At 38.2% G+C, this 17,521-nt stretch overlaps 1 protein-coding gene and 1 long non-coding RNA gene across 2 annotated transcripts; both read left to right on the top strand.

The window, feature by feature from the left end:
* The first annotated feature begins 1,061 nt into the window (after positions 1-1,061).
* Positions 1,062-6,280, top strand: mrps2 (mitochondrial ribosomal protein S2). Its single transcript, XM_061966497.2, has 4 exons — positions 1,062-1,217; positions 1,459-1,572; positions 1,768-1,894; positions 5,641-6,280. The coding sequence occupies exons 1-4, from the start codon at positions 1,160-1,162 to the stop codon at positions 6,182-6,184; spliced, it is 843 nt and encodes a 280-aa protein (XP_061822481.1). The 5' UTR covers positions 1,062-1,159; the 3' UTR covers positions 6,185-6,280.
* A 1,335-nt stretch (positions 6,281-7,615) lies between these two features.
* LOC133610328 (uncharacterized) lies at positions 7,616-11,769 on the top strand. Its single transcript, XR_009815849.2, has 3 exons — positions 7,616-7,818; positions 8,328-8,425; positions 11,421-11,769. It is a non-coding gene; the product is annotated as an uncharacterized lncRNA (long non-coding RNA).
* Positions 11,770-17,521: the final 5,752 nt, after the last annotated feature.

Genomic DNA, 17,521 nt, shown 5'->3' with positions numbered 1-17,521 from the left:
ATATATATATATATATATATATATATATATATATATATATATATATATTATATATTATATATAAGTATTTTTTATTTATATAAAATTATATTATTTATATTTTAAAAGGTACAAAATCATATATATATATATTAATTTCCCCTCTGGGATTAATAAAGAATTTCTGATATATATTTTATTTTTAATATATATATATATATATATATATATATATATATATATATATATATATACATACTCTTTGAAAATATAGTCAATACATTTTTATATTTATCATTATGTAAAAGTATTTGTTAGTGTTATTTAAGCACTACTTTTTCATACAATATTTAATTATGTTTTATTTTAATACATCATTTATGGAAAATATATTTAGTATAGTAGTTTTAAAACGCTTTAAAAATTAAAGTAAATATTTTTCACACAAATATTGCGTAAACATATTGATTGTAAAGCATACGATATAGTATTTTTTTTAAATCTATTGTAATAATTATGGAACAATATTTGGTATAGTAATTATAGACACTGCTTTTACATTCACTTTTGTAATACTGTACATTCTACATGTTTTATTACAATATTTAGAATTATGGTATAAATATTTAGTATAGTATTTTTTAAAGACTATAGTAAACATTATTTCCACAAATAGTTTGAAAACATTAATTGTAACATTAATTTTTCAAACACTACTTTTAAATACAATGCAATATTGTAGATTGTATATATTTTTATTTTACTTTATCATTTAAGGAAAAATATTTCGTATAAAATTTCCTAAACCCTACTTGTAAATGCAATACATCTTGTATTTTTTTTATTTGAACATTTATACATTTTTGAAAAATATTTATTTCTGCCGTTGCGGAAATAAAGGTAAATATGTTTTATTTTTCTTCATAGTATTTGTCAAATTAATAGAGACGTTATGCCACAAAAGTAACGCCAGGTCTATGTCAACATTCAATACGTGTAGGAAATTCGTACAAAAATCCAACAAATATAAATGATTATTCTTATGGGACATTTTTAGTGTACTTTAAAAGTCTATGAAGAAAAAAAAAGGTGTAGTGATAGGCTAAAGACTGAGAGTGGCAGTAGTGAGCAGTTAACCGTAACAAGACTCCCAGAGCAGACGAGGAAGACGAAGCGACGCATGCGCATGGTGCTGACCTTCCAGACAGCGAGCATGGCAACACGGACACTAACAAGAGGTAATTCTAGTATCTATTACTGATATTTTTAACTATTTTTATAGCAACATGTCGTATTTATTTATGTAGATTAATCACATTTTTTTATGTTGTGTATATAGCGTAAGATAATGGCTAAAGTGTGTAATAGCTTGCTAGAATAGGCAGGCGGCGACTCGTCCATCCGTTTCCTACCGCTTGTCCCTTTGTACATCTGTCAAAATATGAATTTTTGGGGTGTAATAATTGTTTATTGTTCAAGGTTTGTTGGGACTAAGACATGCTGCTGTGAAACTCGACAAGTGTGGAGGATGTGTTTATTCCTCGGCAGCGGCTTTACAGGTTCCACCGCCTCAAACACAGCAAGTCTATCAAAGTATTTATTTTTTTCCATATTTTTTTGTATTATTACTCTCTGTATTTCCTTATATTTTCTTTCCTTGATGTTGAAAGTGCTGTGAATTATAAATGTATGTCGTTCAATAAAAAAAAAAAAAAGTAAGCTAGTAATAACGACATGCCTTTTTTAGCCGCGTATTTTTGATCTTTTAGGTTTTTATTTGTTTTTCAGATTCAGACCACATTTTCAAACTGACCCTTGAGAAAGAAGACTTCTTCAGGGTGTCTGAGCTTTTCTCCTTGAAGGACTTGTTTGACGCCAGAGTGCATCTTGGCCATAAGAAAGGATGCAGACACAGGTTGGTCCGAACATCACATTCCCTAAAATAATAATATCAATAATAACAACAATAATTAAATTTGATCTCAATTCTGTACACTGCTGCTGGAATTTTAATTTTCCTTGAGGGAACTCTCCTGAAGGAATTAAAGTACTATCTATCTAGACCAGGGGTCGGCAACCTTTACCACTCAAAGAGACATTTTGACCAGTTTCACAAATTAAAGAAAACAATGGGAGCCACAAAAATCTTTTGAAATTAAAAATGAAATAACACTGCATACAAAGTAGTTTTTTTGCTTTGTGCTATGTATAAAACAAGGGTCTCAGACACGCAGCCCACACATTAATATGAAAATTGAATGTTAGTGCGGCCCCCCGAGTTTTATATGAATGGCACTTGACAGCGTCATACTTGTCAAACCTCCCGATTTTTCCGGCAGACTACGAATTTTAGGGCAATTATTCTCTCGAACGTGCCGTGCTGGTGCAGCATTTAGCGCCCACTACAACCAGCGTGCCAGCCCAGCCACTCGTTGTATGGGGCTTTTGCTTGCTCACGTAAGTGAAAGCAAGGCATACTTGGTCAAGAACCACACAGGTTACACTGACGGTGGCGGTATAAAAAACGTTAACACTCTTACTAATAATGCGCCACACTGTGAACCCACACCAAACAAGAATGACAAACACATTTCGGAAGAACATCTGCACCGTAACACAACAGAACAAATACCCAGAATCCCATGCAGCCCTAACTCTTCCGGGATACATTATACACCCCCGCTACCAAACCCCGCCCACCTCAACCGGCGCAAGGGGGGGTAGGGAGGGGTTTGGTGGTAGCAGGGGTGTATAATGTAGCCTGGAAGAGTCAGGGCTGCATCGGATTCTGGGTATTTGTTCTGTTGTGTTTATGTTGTGTTAAGGTGCAGATGTTCTCCTGAAATGTGTTTCTCATTCTTGTTTGGTTTTGGTTCAAAGTGTGGCGCATTATTAGTAAGAGTGTTAAAGTTGTTTTATATGGCCACCGTCAATGTAACCTGTGTGGCTGTTGAGCAAGTATGCCTTGCTGTCACTTACGTGTGCAAGTAGAAGATGCATACACCAAAGGGCTGGGCTGGCATGCCGTTTGTACAGATTGTAGAGGGCGCTAAATGCTGTACCAGCATGGCACGCCCTTATTATTGTCAGGGTGAAAATCGGAGAATATCAATCCCGGGAGTTTTCTGCGAGAGGCACCGAAATCCGGAAATCTCCCTGGAAAATCGGGAGGGTCGGCAAGTATGCAGCTGAGCCGCATCAGAGTGATCAAAGAGCCGCGGGTTGCCGACCCCTGATCTAGCCGAACTGAAATGCCAGCAGTTTGCACGCTAACCAGATAGCAGCAAGTAACCAAAAATATCAATCAATCAAAGTTTATTTATATAGCTCTTAATCACAAGTGTCTCAAAGGGCTGCTCTGTGGTGTACACCTGAAAAAAGTGTTAACGATGCTAGCATGATAATATTGGCATACATCAAGTAGCAAAATATGACCACATAAAATAAATTGCTGAACCATGTAAAATGAGGTGGTGGACCACAATAAAAGTAATTGGCGGACCACATAAAATGAATAGGTGAACCATGTCAAATGAGGTGGCGGGCCAGATTTTGTCCTCGGACCTTCAGTTTGACACCTGTTCTGTACATCTTAAAGGGGAACATTATCATCAGACCTATGTAAGCGTCAATATATACCTTGATATTGCAGAAAAAAGACCATATATTTTTTTAACCGATTTCCGAACTCTAAATTTGTGAATTTTGCCGAATTAAACGCCTTTCTATTATTCGCTCTCGGAGCGATGACGTCACAACGTGACATCACATCGGGAAGCAATCCGCCATTTTCTCAAACACCGAGTCAAATCAGCTCTGTTATTTTCCGTTTTTTCGACTGTTTTCCGTACCTTGGAGACATCATGCCTCGTCGGTGTGTTGTCGGAGGGTGTAACAACACCAACAGGGACGGATTCAAGTTGCACCAGTGGCCCAAAGATGCGAAAGTGGCAAGAAATTGGACGTTTGTTCCGCACACTTTACCGACGAAAGCTATGCTACGACAGAGATGGCAAGAATGTGTGGATATCCTGCGACACTCAAAGCAGATGCATTTCCAACTGGACTGGACAGATCAGCTTTCAGGAAAAGAGAGCAGATGAGGGTATGTCTACAGAATATATTAATTGATGAAAACTGGGGTGTCTGCACTCTCAAAGTGCATGTTGTTGCCAAATGTATTTCATATGCTGTAAACCTAGTTCATAGTTGTTAGTTTCCTTTAATGCCAAACAAACACATACCAATCGTTGGTTAGAAGGCGATCGCCGAATTCGTCCTCGCTTTCTCCCGTGTCGCTGGCTGTCGTGTCGTTTTCATCGGTTTTGCTTGCATACGGTTCAAACCGATATGGCTCAATAGCTTCAGTTTCTTCTTCAATTTCGTTTTCGCTACCTGCCTCCACACTACAACCATCCGTTTCAATACATGCGTAATCTGTTGAATCGCTTAAGCCGCTGAAATCCGAGTCTGAATCCGAGCTAATGTCGCAATAGCTTGCTGTTCTTTCCGCCATGTTTGTTTGTGTTGGCATCACTATGTGACGTCACAGGAAAATGGACGGGTGTTTATAACGATGGTTAAAATCAGGCACTTTGAAGCTTTTTTTAGGGATATTGCGTGATGGGTAAAATTTTGAAAAAAACTTCGAAAAATATAATAAGCCACTGGGAACTGATTTTTAATGGTTTTAACCCTTCTGAAATTGTGATAATGTTCCCCTTTAAGTTTGAGTATTTAGACCAGGGATGCCCATTACGTCGATCGCGGAAGGTGTGTCAGTCGATCGCCAACTAGGCGTTGAAAAAAAATAGTCCTAAAAATTAGCGGTCAGAAATCTTCACTATGACGTCACTTTCGTCACTTGATTGACATCCACGGCACCCGAGGGTCTTGTGAGATGACGCTGGCTGCTGCGAGCTCGGTGTGAAGAAAAAAAAGACCGTCAGGGGGGGCGAGAAACTGTTTTTATTTCAACCGTACCTCCTGTCAAAAGCCTGACCACATAGTTCCTGTCTTCACAATAAAAGCGCTGCTCTATCCTGCCTGCGCTAACAAAATAAGAGTCTCAGAAAGCCCGCAAGCCACGGAGTTTGCCGCCAATGTATTTCTTGTAAAGTGTATAAAAAGGAGTATGGAAGCTGGACAAATAAGATGGCAAAAACCAACCACTTTCATGTGGTATTGGACAGAAAGGACTTTTTTTCCCTCCTCCATTAAAAAATGTGGACGTTATCATCACTACTGTCTGATTCCAATCAATGCAAGTCATCAGAATCAGGTAATACACCAACTTATATTCTTGTCTTCAGGAAAGAAAGGAATATATATGCTTGCATTATCATTAAACACATTTAACTTGTTAACAAAAACGTCTCTTCCATAAATAAATAAATATAAATGATATATGTGAATGAGGTAGATCCCTTCGACTCGGTCATTTAAAAAGTAGCTCGCCTGCTGAAAAGTGTGGGCACCCCTGATTTAGACCGTGGAACAGATTAATTTTACGTTACCACCTTATGTTACTGCGTTTGAGCAACAAGTACTTTGTGTGTGTGTAATACATGTGTGTGTGTGTGTGTGCACTTTGCACTGCAAAGTTCAAATTTGAATGACAATAAAAGTAAGTCTAAGTGTGTGTGTGTGTGTGTGTGTCAGGTTAATGGAGCCCTACCTTTACGGCTGCCGTCTGGACCAGGACATCATCGACCTGGACCAGACCATGGAACACCTCCAGCTCGCCCTCAACTTCATGGCGCACGTGGCTTTCCGCGGCGGCATCATCCTCTTCGTCAGCCGCCGCCGCCAGTTCTCCCACCTGGTGGAGAGCACGGCGAGGGACTGCGGCGAGTACGCCCACACGCGCTACTGGCAGGGCGGCCTCCTCACCAACGCCCACATCCAGTACGGCGCCGGCGTGCGCCTGCCGGACCTGGTGGTCTTCCTGTCCACGCTCAACAACGTCTTTCAGCAGCACGTCGGCGTCCGCGACGCCGCCAAGATGAACATTCCCACTGTCGGCGTGGTGGACTCCAACTGCAACCCCAGCCTGCTGACGTACCCCGTTCCCGGGAACGATGACACGCCGGTTGCCATGGAGATGTACTGTCGCCTCTTTAAGATGACCATCAACAGAGCCAAGGACAAGAGGAGGCAGATGGAGATGGTGCACGGCCTCATCGCGCCCGCCTCGCCGACCTGATTGAAAGACGCTGTTTGAAGTGGAATCTTTTTGTTTTGGGAACTGTGTGTATAATACTGATGATCTAATACATCTTGCAATTGTATATTATCTTCCATAAAGTACACATGTTAATAACTACAATGTTATGATGTATTTCATTTTCCACTCACACAACTTAATTTGAAAATATTTTAACAGCTTGTAGTCTATTAAAATATATTTTATTATATCATAATTTTAATGAGATTATGAAGAAAGCAAAAAAGTCCCAGCAGCACCGGAAGTAAACGCCACTTTTTATATTATGAAATAGGACACGTCATAACATTTTCTGCCACTGAGACATGACAGTTAAAACAATCCTCGTTATATTTAAACAAAACCATTTATGGATACATATCGTTTATGTTAGTACGCTTTTTATAGGAGTGAAAGACCTACAATTATTAAAATGCCAATGTTTAGCCACAAAACAAAATTAAACTGATGGACCTGCGTCGTTACGTGAATAAAAACATTTTGAATTATTATGAGGCAATAAAGTAAGGACTATTTTAAATGCGTTTTACATACTCAAATACTTGTAATAAAAACTAAAATGTTACGTAAATAAAAACATTTGAATTAGTATGACGCAACAAAGTAAGGACTATTTAAATGCGTATTACCTACTCAAATACATGTAATAAAAACTAAAATGTTACGTAAATAAAAACATTTGAATTAGCATGAGGCAATAAAGTAAGGACTATTTAAATGCGTTTTACCTACTCAAATACTTGTAATAAAAACTAAAATGTTACGTAAATAAAAACATTTTGAATTAGTATGACGCAATAAAGGACTATTTACATGCATTTTACCTACTCAAATACATGTAATAAAAACTAAAATGTTACGAAAATAAAAACATTTGAATTAGTATGACGCAATAAAGTAAGGACTATTTAAATGCATTTTACCTACTCAAATACTTGTAATAAAAACTAAAATGTTACGTAAATAAAAACATTTTGAATTGTATGACGCAATAAAGTAAGGACTATTTAAATGCATTTTACCTACTCAAATACATGTAATAAAAACTAAAATGTTACGTAAATAAAAATATTTCAAATTAGTATGAGGCAATAAAGTAAGGACTATTTGTATGCGTTTGACCTACTCAAATACTTGTAATAAAAACTAAAATGTTACGTAAATAAAAATATTTCAAATTAGTATGAGGCAATAAAGTAAGGACTATTTGTATGCGTTTGACCTACTCAAATACTTGTAATAAAAATTAAAATATGTTCGTTGAATTAATTACACAGTGGACAGTAAAGCAAACTCAGTTGACCTTTGGTTCTTCTCGGCTGCCGTAGTTCAAACTTGTTTGTCTCCGACAACCACGCTATAGGTGGGTTGCAATCACGTGACCCAGAGGCACATCCGGGCACTTCTGGGTTTCAGGCGATGGCTCTTAGCCCAGTTAGGCTACTGTTTATTTTTGACTTATTTTGAAAGGTTCTTCCTTTTTTTTAAATGCCTGCTACCTCACTTCACTTGACACTTAGGGTATTTAGAGGAGTAAATATTGGAGGCACGTCATGTCTTTAAAATGAAACATTAAATCCGTAAAAGACAGCATTGGAGTTATTCGTGCATCGGTAAGTAAAGTATTTGAGTGCTAATGAGAAAAAAATTATATTTTGCTGTTGATTTCCTGCTACAGATATTAGTCTCGTCTAAAATTCCCGTCTATAGTTATTTTTATGCTGTTTAGTTCATATTTAGCTGGAGATGTCCCTGTTGTTTAGCAACGTTTGCTAGCGTACATTATATTTATTAATTTAGTTAATTAATAGTAGTAAGGATATTATATTGATGCTAAATAATATCACAAAAGACGCCATAATGTGGTCATCCGTGTTTAAATAAAGCACTTGGCTTTCCCGCACAACTAAGCTTGTAGTTTGTTATTAAAATGGACCATGAAAATACGGTGTATTGGACCAACTATCATAATATGTATTACTAGGACTTAACACGACATTAGTTTACCTTTATGAACCACTTCTTTCAGGACTCCATTAAAGCTATTTCCTATTTCTCTCTTTTGAACGACTGAAGCAGGAAAAAAACCCAGAACATTAACACGTACTCGTACCTGTTTTAGATATCGTGTGAATTAAGCCGCGAAGAAAACCGGATGTGACGTCATATAAACAGTATTTCTTCCTCCGCGCTTTCAACAGGACGAAGAAGAGACAACTTGTAAGTTGTTGGTTTTATTGTTCATTCTTTTCGATTTATTTTCATTATTTAATGATATTTGAACATAACTAAGTAACAACACGCCCGACCAAGTGCTTGTTTTGTAAATATTGTAATATTCCAGGGATGTAGGCTCATACAACCTTATACATAAGTAGACGCACCATTGGCTGTTGTGACGCGAGAAATTCGACCGCCATCTTGAAGTGGTGATGAGAAGCCGGCGAGCAGCCTAAACTGACAAGTTGACAGGTAGAAAAACAAATGAGCAGACTGTTGAAAATAGGAACCGGGGGATTACTTTTCACAAGTAAGATTGAACATGAACATACTATTGGTTGTATTTTGTTAAAAGAATATTACCACAGAGTTGAGAAGGAGCAAATATCTTCAATCGTACTGAAATCGTAGCCGCTAGCAAACAAGAGTATGACCATAATAGAATTGCTTGTCAATTAAATTAATTACATTTAAAAATGTCATACTTGATTGAGACTTTTATTATTAGATTGCACAGTACAGTACATATTCCGTACAATTGACCACTAAATGGTAACACCCGAATAGGTTTTTCAACTTGTTTAAGTCGGGGTCCACGTTAATCAATTCATGGTGAATAACATAAAGTTGAAATAAATGATGAAAATAAAGATTGTAAAAGCCAACAGGGGTAAAAGTTAGGACCACAGTCCAGATTGTGTAGGGGGGTGGGGGTAATAAATGTTAGCGAACTAGACAATCAGATGGACAGTGGCTATACAGTATTATACAAGTCTAAATTTAGTCTAGCTTTCCAACCCAATTTTGTGTAGCCCACCTTTATGAATTGTGTGGGACAAAATATGTGATAAACAGGAAAAGGCCCTGCCACACTTACCTGACACCTGGAATGGGGTAATTTTGGGGATTACTGTTGAACTACTAGGCTATGTGTTCACCCGGCTATGAACTGAGACTTGATAAATCATATTCCATAAGCACTGACCTAGATTACATCTGACACTTTTGAAGGTTTCCCAAAGACCTTTCAGCCCCACCTAAAACAAAATTTACCAGACGCCACTGATTATGATGCATTCTCATTTTAAGCATAGTATAAGACAATACTTTCTTAACAGTATAATTGTAACCAGGAATAAGTCTTCAAGTAACAATATTGTTGGGTAAGACAGAATTTGGTTTTATTCTGAATCCTGTAAAACAGATTGGTGGTTTTAGCTGATATAAAGACTTTCAGGTGTTTATATATGTTTATGTTTAAGTATTTGGCAGACGCTTTTATCCAAAGCGACATACATAAAAATACATATAAAACAATCACTGTAAACATGATCATTTAAGGGAAGAATGTACCGGTAATACAAAATATCAATACAAAGTGTCAAGACAGAATAAACTCTCTGCTGCTGCAGCAACAGAGATACAGTCTATAAGATATATAGATATCTAATGTATTCATACATTGTTTATGTAGGATATACACATGTATATATAACCTAATCATATTGTTTCTTCAACTTAAAAATAGCTGACCGTTTTTTCCCCCTTCTCTGGGATTATATTCCCAGTTTTGATCTCGGACGTCTGGTCATTTATAGCATATAAGAATATTCTATTACTGTTAAGCAAACTACGAATAATAAAACACGCCAAAACAAGTGTCCTTTATCATAGCTACACGTATGAGAAAAAATTGCGTGAAAATCAGTGGTATTCAGTGAAGTACAATGAATTAAATGTGCTGACAGTTCATTGCTCCTGCCAAATGAATTGCACTGAGTGGAGCGAATCACCACTCCAAGATGGCGGCCCCATGTCTCGTCAGCGCCTATAGGCAGTAGCACTCGATGCTGCGTCTACTTATAAGATAGGCTACAATATTGTCTGCGAGCTCCTACAAACAAAAAAATTGCACTAATGATATAAATTTAAATTAATGTCCATGCTTTGTTATAATTTTGTCACATGGAGTGAATGATTGTACCTTAATTATTCATATTCTATTATTCAATTCCACTTAACTTTAAGACTTATATAGTCGTTATACTTGTTTAACAGGTCATTCTAGTTTTGTAAAAAAAAAAAAAGAAAAAAAAAAGCGCGTTTTAACACTACGTTTTTTTATTTTTATGTAATTCATGTTTTAATTTTATCTAAACTTAACCATACTCGTGCAAAGTGCTTGTTTTGTGAATAATGTTTGCTAGCCTGTACTAACAAAAATGTTTTGATTGATTGATTGAGACTTTTATTAGTAGATTGCACAGTACAGTACATATTCCGCACAATTGACCACTAAATGGCAACACCCGAATACATTTTTCAACTTGTTTAAGTCGGGGTCCACGTTAATCAATTCATGGTAATAAAATTATATACATTTAAGTTAATTTCTATGCTTTGACATAATTTTGTCTCGTGGGTCGCATAATTGGACCTTCTTAGTTATTTATATTTTATGATTTAATACCCCTTAACTTTAAGACTTGTGTGCAAAGATACGACTATACTACTTTAACAGGTCATTCTAGTTTTGTAAAAAAAAGAAAATTAGAAATCAACCGTTTTTTTTTTAACCAATACAGATGATTAGTGGCCAAGGAGGCCGTTGACCGATATTCACCAGTAGCAACATGTTTTATGCGTCTCTAATGTGGTTGTTAATTTAGCAGCAAAAGACATCAGGGGATGTCACAAACACCTTTATTACATGTGTCTAATAGCATCAACGTTTGCATTTAAAGTATGGGAAATCTCCTGAAAATTGATTAAAAAAAATATGGCTTTTCTCTACATCACAATAACTTGCAAGCTAATCAATTTTATTTATTGTAAGGTGTCCTCGTGATGAACCCTGAAATATTGCCAACATTTAAATTACAACTCTGGGCTCCTTCAGGTAGATTATAGTTGTGAGCTGCTGCCTGCTCTTCTTTACTTGTATACTTATCTCCTATTTGTAAATATATTTACACAAAGTTTGGATTTTTGGCAGATATATCTTTTCTGTCGTCTTCATGTCCACCCATCTCTGAAGAAACCCGCAGTTCCTGGTAAAAATAGCAAGTTTTGACAGGTAAGCAGAGGAGTCGTACTGTAGGCGACGAGCACTGCGAGGAGAGAAAGGGGGCGTGGCCATTTGCGAAAGCAGACCAAAGAAGAATTCTCACAAGAACTCAAATAAACGTTGATATCAAACATATTTGGAGATAATTATTGGCAATGAGAGTAATTTAAAAAAACAAGTAAATACAGATATCATGCATGTATACATTGTATCTGCTGATGTATTTCTATTATAGTTGGGGAGGAAAACAAAAGGCTGATAGCCATAAAAAAAGTGTATTTTATATATATATATATATATATATATATATATATATATATATATATATATTTTGTGTGTGTGTGGCTACATACATACAAATATATATACATATAAGAAGACCAATATTGATTAAAACAAGTTGTAGAAAAATGTATATAGAAAGCCGATATTGATTAAAAAAAGTATATATATATATATATATATATATATATATATATATATATATATATATATATATATATATATATATATATATATTTTAAAATCAATATCGGCTTTCTATATAAAATTTTTTACAACTTTTTTTTTAATCAATATCGGCTTTCTATATACATTTTTTTTACAACGTTTTTCATCAATATCGGCCTATATATATATATATATATATATATATATATATATATATATATATATATATATATATATATATATATATATATATATATAATTCATACATATCGGCTTTCTATATACATTTTTTACAACTTTTTTTCATTAATATCGGCCTTTATATATATATATATATATATATATATATATATATATATATATATATATATATATATATATATATATATATATATATATATATATATATATATATATTATATATATATAAAAAGGCTGATATTGAATATATATATATTGGCTGCAGTGCAATCGCTGTGCTGCAAGCGGGCTAAAAGAAAAGGTGGCTCACGATAGCTCAACGTCCACCTCAGTGGACTTTGTGTTTGGAACCGAGTTGCACATTTTAGAAGTGACACGCTAACAGCAACATTGACACCACGACGACTTGTCTTCACAGATGCTGCGAGGCCAGCGGACAGACCAACGAGCTCGGCGACTAATTTTGTCCTGAAAACAATAATAATAAAACAACATCTAACTTGGACACCTGGTCTCGTCATCGTCCGTGGAAAAAAAAGACAACAGTATGAAGCGAAGTGTTTTAATCACAGCTGATTGTCTACAACTGAGCACAATTTCATTCCCCGTTACATTTCTTCACTCTTTTTTTATTTGAGTGAAACTATTTGACTCAAACTTGAACTGAACTAGATTGCACGTTTGGGACAAAAACTAATTCATGAGGAATAAATTAAGTGCAAAATAAGTGTTACAAAATTAAAATCACAAATCAGCAGGGGTGTCCCAACTTTCACATCTGATATCATACCGATATTGGGGCCTTGAGTATTGTCCGATACGAGATCAACAATAATCATTGTACAGACTTTTATTATTTTGTAATGTGGAATGTTAGACAATATTTGTTTAAGTACTATGTTAGGAAATGGAGTGGTAATTTGTCTTGGCGACACCTGGTGGCCACAATAATTCATTAAGTTAAGCTCACCGCGGCATAAATTCAATGATGCGGACACGTATGTTACTGGATACTCTAACACTGCTTTGTAGGGGTGCACAAAAAAATCAAATCCCATTCGAATCGTGATTCTTACTCATCCCCATTCTAACTCCATTCATAATTTAGAAAAATCGATTAAAAAAATAGTTTATACATATAATATACGTATAATAATAATGTGTATATATGCATATATATATATAAATACACATATATATGTATACATATATATATATATATATATGTATACATATATATATATATATATATATATATATATATATATATGTATATACATACATATATACATGTATATACATACATATATACATGTATGTATGTATGTATGTATGTATTGAGTATTAAACTCTGCGACTGGGTTTTTCGGATATTGACCACGTTGGGGTTCCGGTCAGAGAACACACAGTCATCATTTGGACTCTTCCAACTTTAATGGTGCATATTGGTTTAGGTTCATTTCTTTAGTTAGTTATTATATCGTCAAAGACTAGAGCACCGATTAAACGTAGCAGAGAAACAAGTCAGCACACATTAACACACGTCAAAAGGGAAGCGGAAGTGACCCCTACAGGAAGGAAGCGGAAGTGACACTGTCAAAATAAAGTATCTGAAAACATAGATAAACATGGAGAATTCTTAACAGCCGCCCCCACATTTGTACAACAAATGTGTAACTACAGGAATTCTTCAAGTGTCCTTACTGTCATCCTCTAAACTTGGAAGTGGGATCAAGCGAGCTACCGGTCTGGTGTAGACTTTACTCTTGACCATAACCTCAGCAGCCCTGACCTGTCCATCTTGACTCGGAATGGTCTTAACCACTCTGCCGATTGGCCACTGTGCTCTTGGAAGTGAAGGGTCCACCATCAGAACTACAGTGTTGATGGTTATGTTTTCGGACGACCTCTGCCATTTTGACCTGGTCTGCAAAGTGGGTAGATAACTGCGGATGAAGTGGATCCAAAACTGATCCACAAGTGTTTGACAATGGCGCCATCTCCGCCGCCCCATGGCAGCTGGGACGTAAACTACTTGCGGCAGTGCAGAATCCCGCCGCCCCATGAGAAGGATGTTTGGGGTGATTGGGTCCAGATCAGAAACATCAGATGATACGTACCCTAGTGGTTTTGAGTTCAGTATCCCCTCCACTTCCACTAGAGTTGTGTGCAAGACACCTTCTGTGACTGACTGCCCTCCTACTGCGACTTGGAGACTGGCCTTGATGGATCTAATTTCCCGTTCCCATGTCCCACCAAAATGAGGTGCATTTGGAGGGTTAAATTTGAAGTCAATCTGATATTCTGTCAGTTGCTCTCTTAGTTGAGGTTCCATCTCTGCAAACACTGTCCTGAGTTCTCTTTCGGCTCCTCGGAAGTTGGTCCCACAATCTGACAGTACCTCTCTTGGTCTTCCCCTCCTGGCAATGAAGCGACGTAGAGCGAGAAGGAATGCATCGGCATCCATGGAGTTGAGGAGTTCGATGTGAACTGCTCGAGTTGTAAGACACTTAAAAATGACACCCCACCGTTTCTCTGATCTTCTGCCCACTTTGACCAGATAAGGTCCAAAACAATCCACACCTGTTGAATGGAAGGGTGGACAGAGAAGTCTGAGGCGTTGTGGTGGCAGATCTGCCATCCTTGGGACTGTCGGTTGAGCTCGCCAGCCTTGACAAGATGGGCAATTGTGCTGATGGTGCCTGACTGCTTGTCGTCCTCGCAAAATCCAGTAATGTCTTCGAAGTTCTGCATACACTCGCTCTGTACCTGGGTGCAGAAGACGTTCGTCCATGTCCTTGATGAGGAGTTTAGTTATCTGATGTTTTGGGTCCAGCACAATAGGATGGATCTCTTCTAGGTCCGGGTTCTGGAGTCGTCGCAGCCTACCCCCAACTCGAATTAACCCTGTAGTTGAGTCCCACTCAGGGGAGAGGCACGCCAGACGACTCTTAGCTGACACTGCTTTCTGTGTTTTAAGAGACATGATGTCCGCGGGAAAGGTTTGAACTTGACATCTTCTCAGCAACAGAAACTCAGCTTCTTGGGAGCTGATTGTCTGACTGTGTGTCGAACCTCCTGGTCCTTCCTGTCCCGCCTGCTGAGTGACTTTTATTAATTCTTTCCAGGTATTGAATAGAGAAGCATCCGGAATATTATTGTCATTTTGCACTACTGCAAGACCACAGAAGGTGATGCTCTTTAGTTCGGATGAAGTCAGGGTCTTTTTGGCCAGTATTCCGCACTTTGCCTGAGAAATGGGGGTCCTTGCCTCCAGCGCCCGTCCTCCGCAAGTTCCAGAAGGGTTTTCCTCCTGGTGATGTCATCAGCAGGATTGTTGTGGGTGTCCACAAGCCCAGGGAGGAGTTGGTCGTTCACAGACAATCCCTGATGTCGAAACGAGCAGTTGAAGACAAGTTTTGCCTTCTCATTGTGGAACACGAGATGATAGGGAAGATACCACGCTTCATTGGACTGTTCCGTCTCTTCATGCGAGAGCTTCTTGACATACCCTGCTTGAATGAGCTTAGCGATCTCAGCAGAAAAGGAAGGGACTTTCTCTGGATTCTTCTTGAGCCTTTTCTCTGTGCTTCTCAAGTGAGCCATAACGGTGGATATGGAACTGTTGAGTTTAGGCATATCTTTCTTTCTTAGGAGGGGTGTTGCATAGCGCTGGACACCCACTATGTCGACTCGCTGAGTTCTTGTCTCCAATAGGGTGATTGCTTCCTGATCTTCACGAGAGCGAACAACCATCTTTTCGTTCCTGAAAGGCAAAACATCAAGTTGCCATAACTTTTCCACATTACGAAACAAGATGTCATTGGGAGTGGCGAGTGAGGTAAAGAGACACAATTGTGTTGAGCTCCGTCCTTGTGTTCTTTCCTCCGCCCCTTGTAAAGTCCATCCAAGTGCTGTGTGGATGGCTATGGGTCCTCCATTATTTCCCTGGCGGACTGGCTTCGTGGCAGTGATCAGGTGCACATTGTCTGACCCAATTAGCACTAGGGGGCGTGCATTGGAAAATGGTTGCAACGAAATCCCACGTAGATGGGTGTACTTCCTCCGAAGTCTCTGAACTGGGTAGGTCTGCTCCATCAGATCCAAACCTTGTGCAGTAAACGCACCTTGCACTTGGTACCGTTTTCCTGGGTTCTTTATAGGGGAAATCTCAAAGTCAACTGTTAAACCCTTGAGGTGGGTAAGATCTGTGCGAACGGTGCGCAGGGCAAGAATTTCATGTTGGCCATGCAAGTGTAGATGTTGTGCTGCGTCAGGTAAAATCATAGTTCGTTGAGCCCCATCATCTAAGACAGCAAATGTCTCCATTGATTTTGAATTATGGTGCAGTAGTACAGGAACTACTTTCAGGAGCACTCTACTTGAGGTGATGCTGGGAGTCAAATAGACACGACTCTCTGTGGGAGTCATCTGGGTGTCTTCAGTATACCGTTGAGCTACATTGTGGAGAACTTGGAGGTGAATACCATTGCAGTCGCTGCAGGGCTTCTTGAGAGTACATGCGTCGGGTGCATGAGCACGTGCACATCTCCAGCATCGTCCTTCTTCTACTATCCATTTATCCAGGTGCGCCGCAGAATGTTTTCTGATCTGTTGACAGCGACTAATATAGTGTTCCTTGCTATTGCAGAAGAGACAATGCATTTTGTTAGCTTTGTTGGTGTCAGCAAGAGCGTGCTTAGTGGAGGCACCCTGTCGTGTTGGCGCTGCTCCATGATATACAGCTGTAGCTTGACCTTTGACCCTGAAGGGACCTTTTTCTGTTGCGCTACCCGATAGTTTCTCCTGTTGATAGCGTTGCACCAATCTGCTGGAAAGGCGCTGCTGTTGTGCTTTACCTTGAAGCCATCCATTTAGGTCCTGCAGGTTGTAGGGGTTCAGACTTGTGCCATTTAATTTGCCTTGTAACTGTAGATGCTCGATGAACCCATCTCTGTGGTACTTTGGCAGCTTGCTAAGTAGGCGATCGACATGTGAGCAGCAGTTCAGTTCCATGCCTTGTGGTCCCTCTAAGGAGAGCAGCATGCTTACTAAGAGATGGACACGCAGAGCAAAGCTCTGAAAGGTACGAGCATCAGTCGGCTTGACATCTGGGGAGGTCAGAATGGCAGCTTTTTCGCTTTGAGCAAGCTGATGTGGCTGACCATACTGGAACTGCAAAGCTTGCATTGTGGCTGTATATGGGTATGGATGGTGGCGGCACGACTGACCTATCATTTGGGCTTCTGGAAGCTTGAGATGTTCAAGTAGCACATGATATTTATAATTCTCACTTAAGTCTGGATGGGGTTCGAGTAGGTTACAAAGAGCAAGCTTGAGGTTAGCAAACTCTCTTTCACTATCTGCAGTAAAATCTG

The sequence above is a fragment of the Nerophis lumbriciformis genome, linkage group LG11, assembly GCF_033978685.3.
Source record: "Nerophis lumbriciformis linkage group LG11, RoL_Nlum_v2.1, whole genome shotgun sequence".
Classification (NCBI taxonomy): Eukaryota; Metazoa; Chordata; class Actinopteri; order Syngnathiformes; family Syngnathidae; genus Nerophis; species Nerophis lumbriciformis.
The sequence above is the reverse complement of the archived record's forward strand: the minus strand, read 5'-3'. Positions and strand labels throughout refer to the sequence as shown.

Excerpts from the sequence above, each read along its gene's own strand:
- mrps2 (XM_061966497.2), top strand. The coding sequence starts at position 1,160 with ATGCGCATGGTGCTGACCTTCCAGACAGCGAGCATGGCAACACGGACA. Across the intron at positions 1,218-1,458 it reads AACACGGACACTAACAAGAG|GTTTGTTGGGACTAAGACAT; the intron begins GTAATTCTAGTA and ends TTATTGTTCAAG. Across the intron at positions 1,895-5,640 it reads AAGAAAGGATGCAGACACAG|GTTAATGGAGCCCTACCTTT; the intron begins GTTGGTCCGAAC and ends TGTGTGTGTCAG.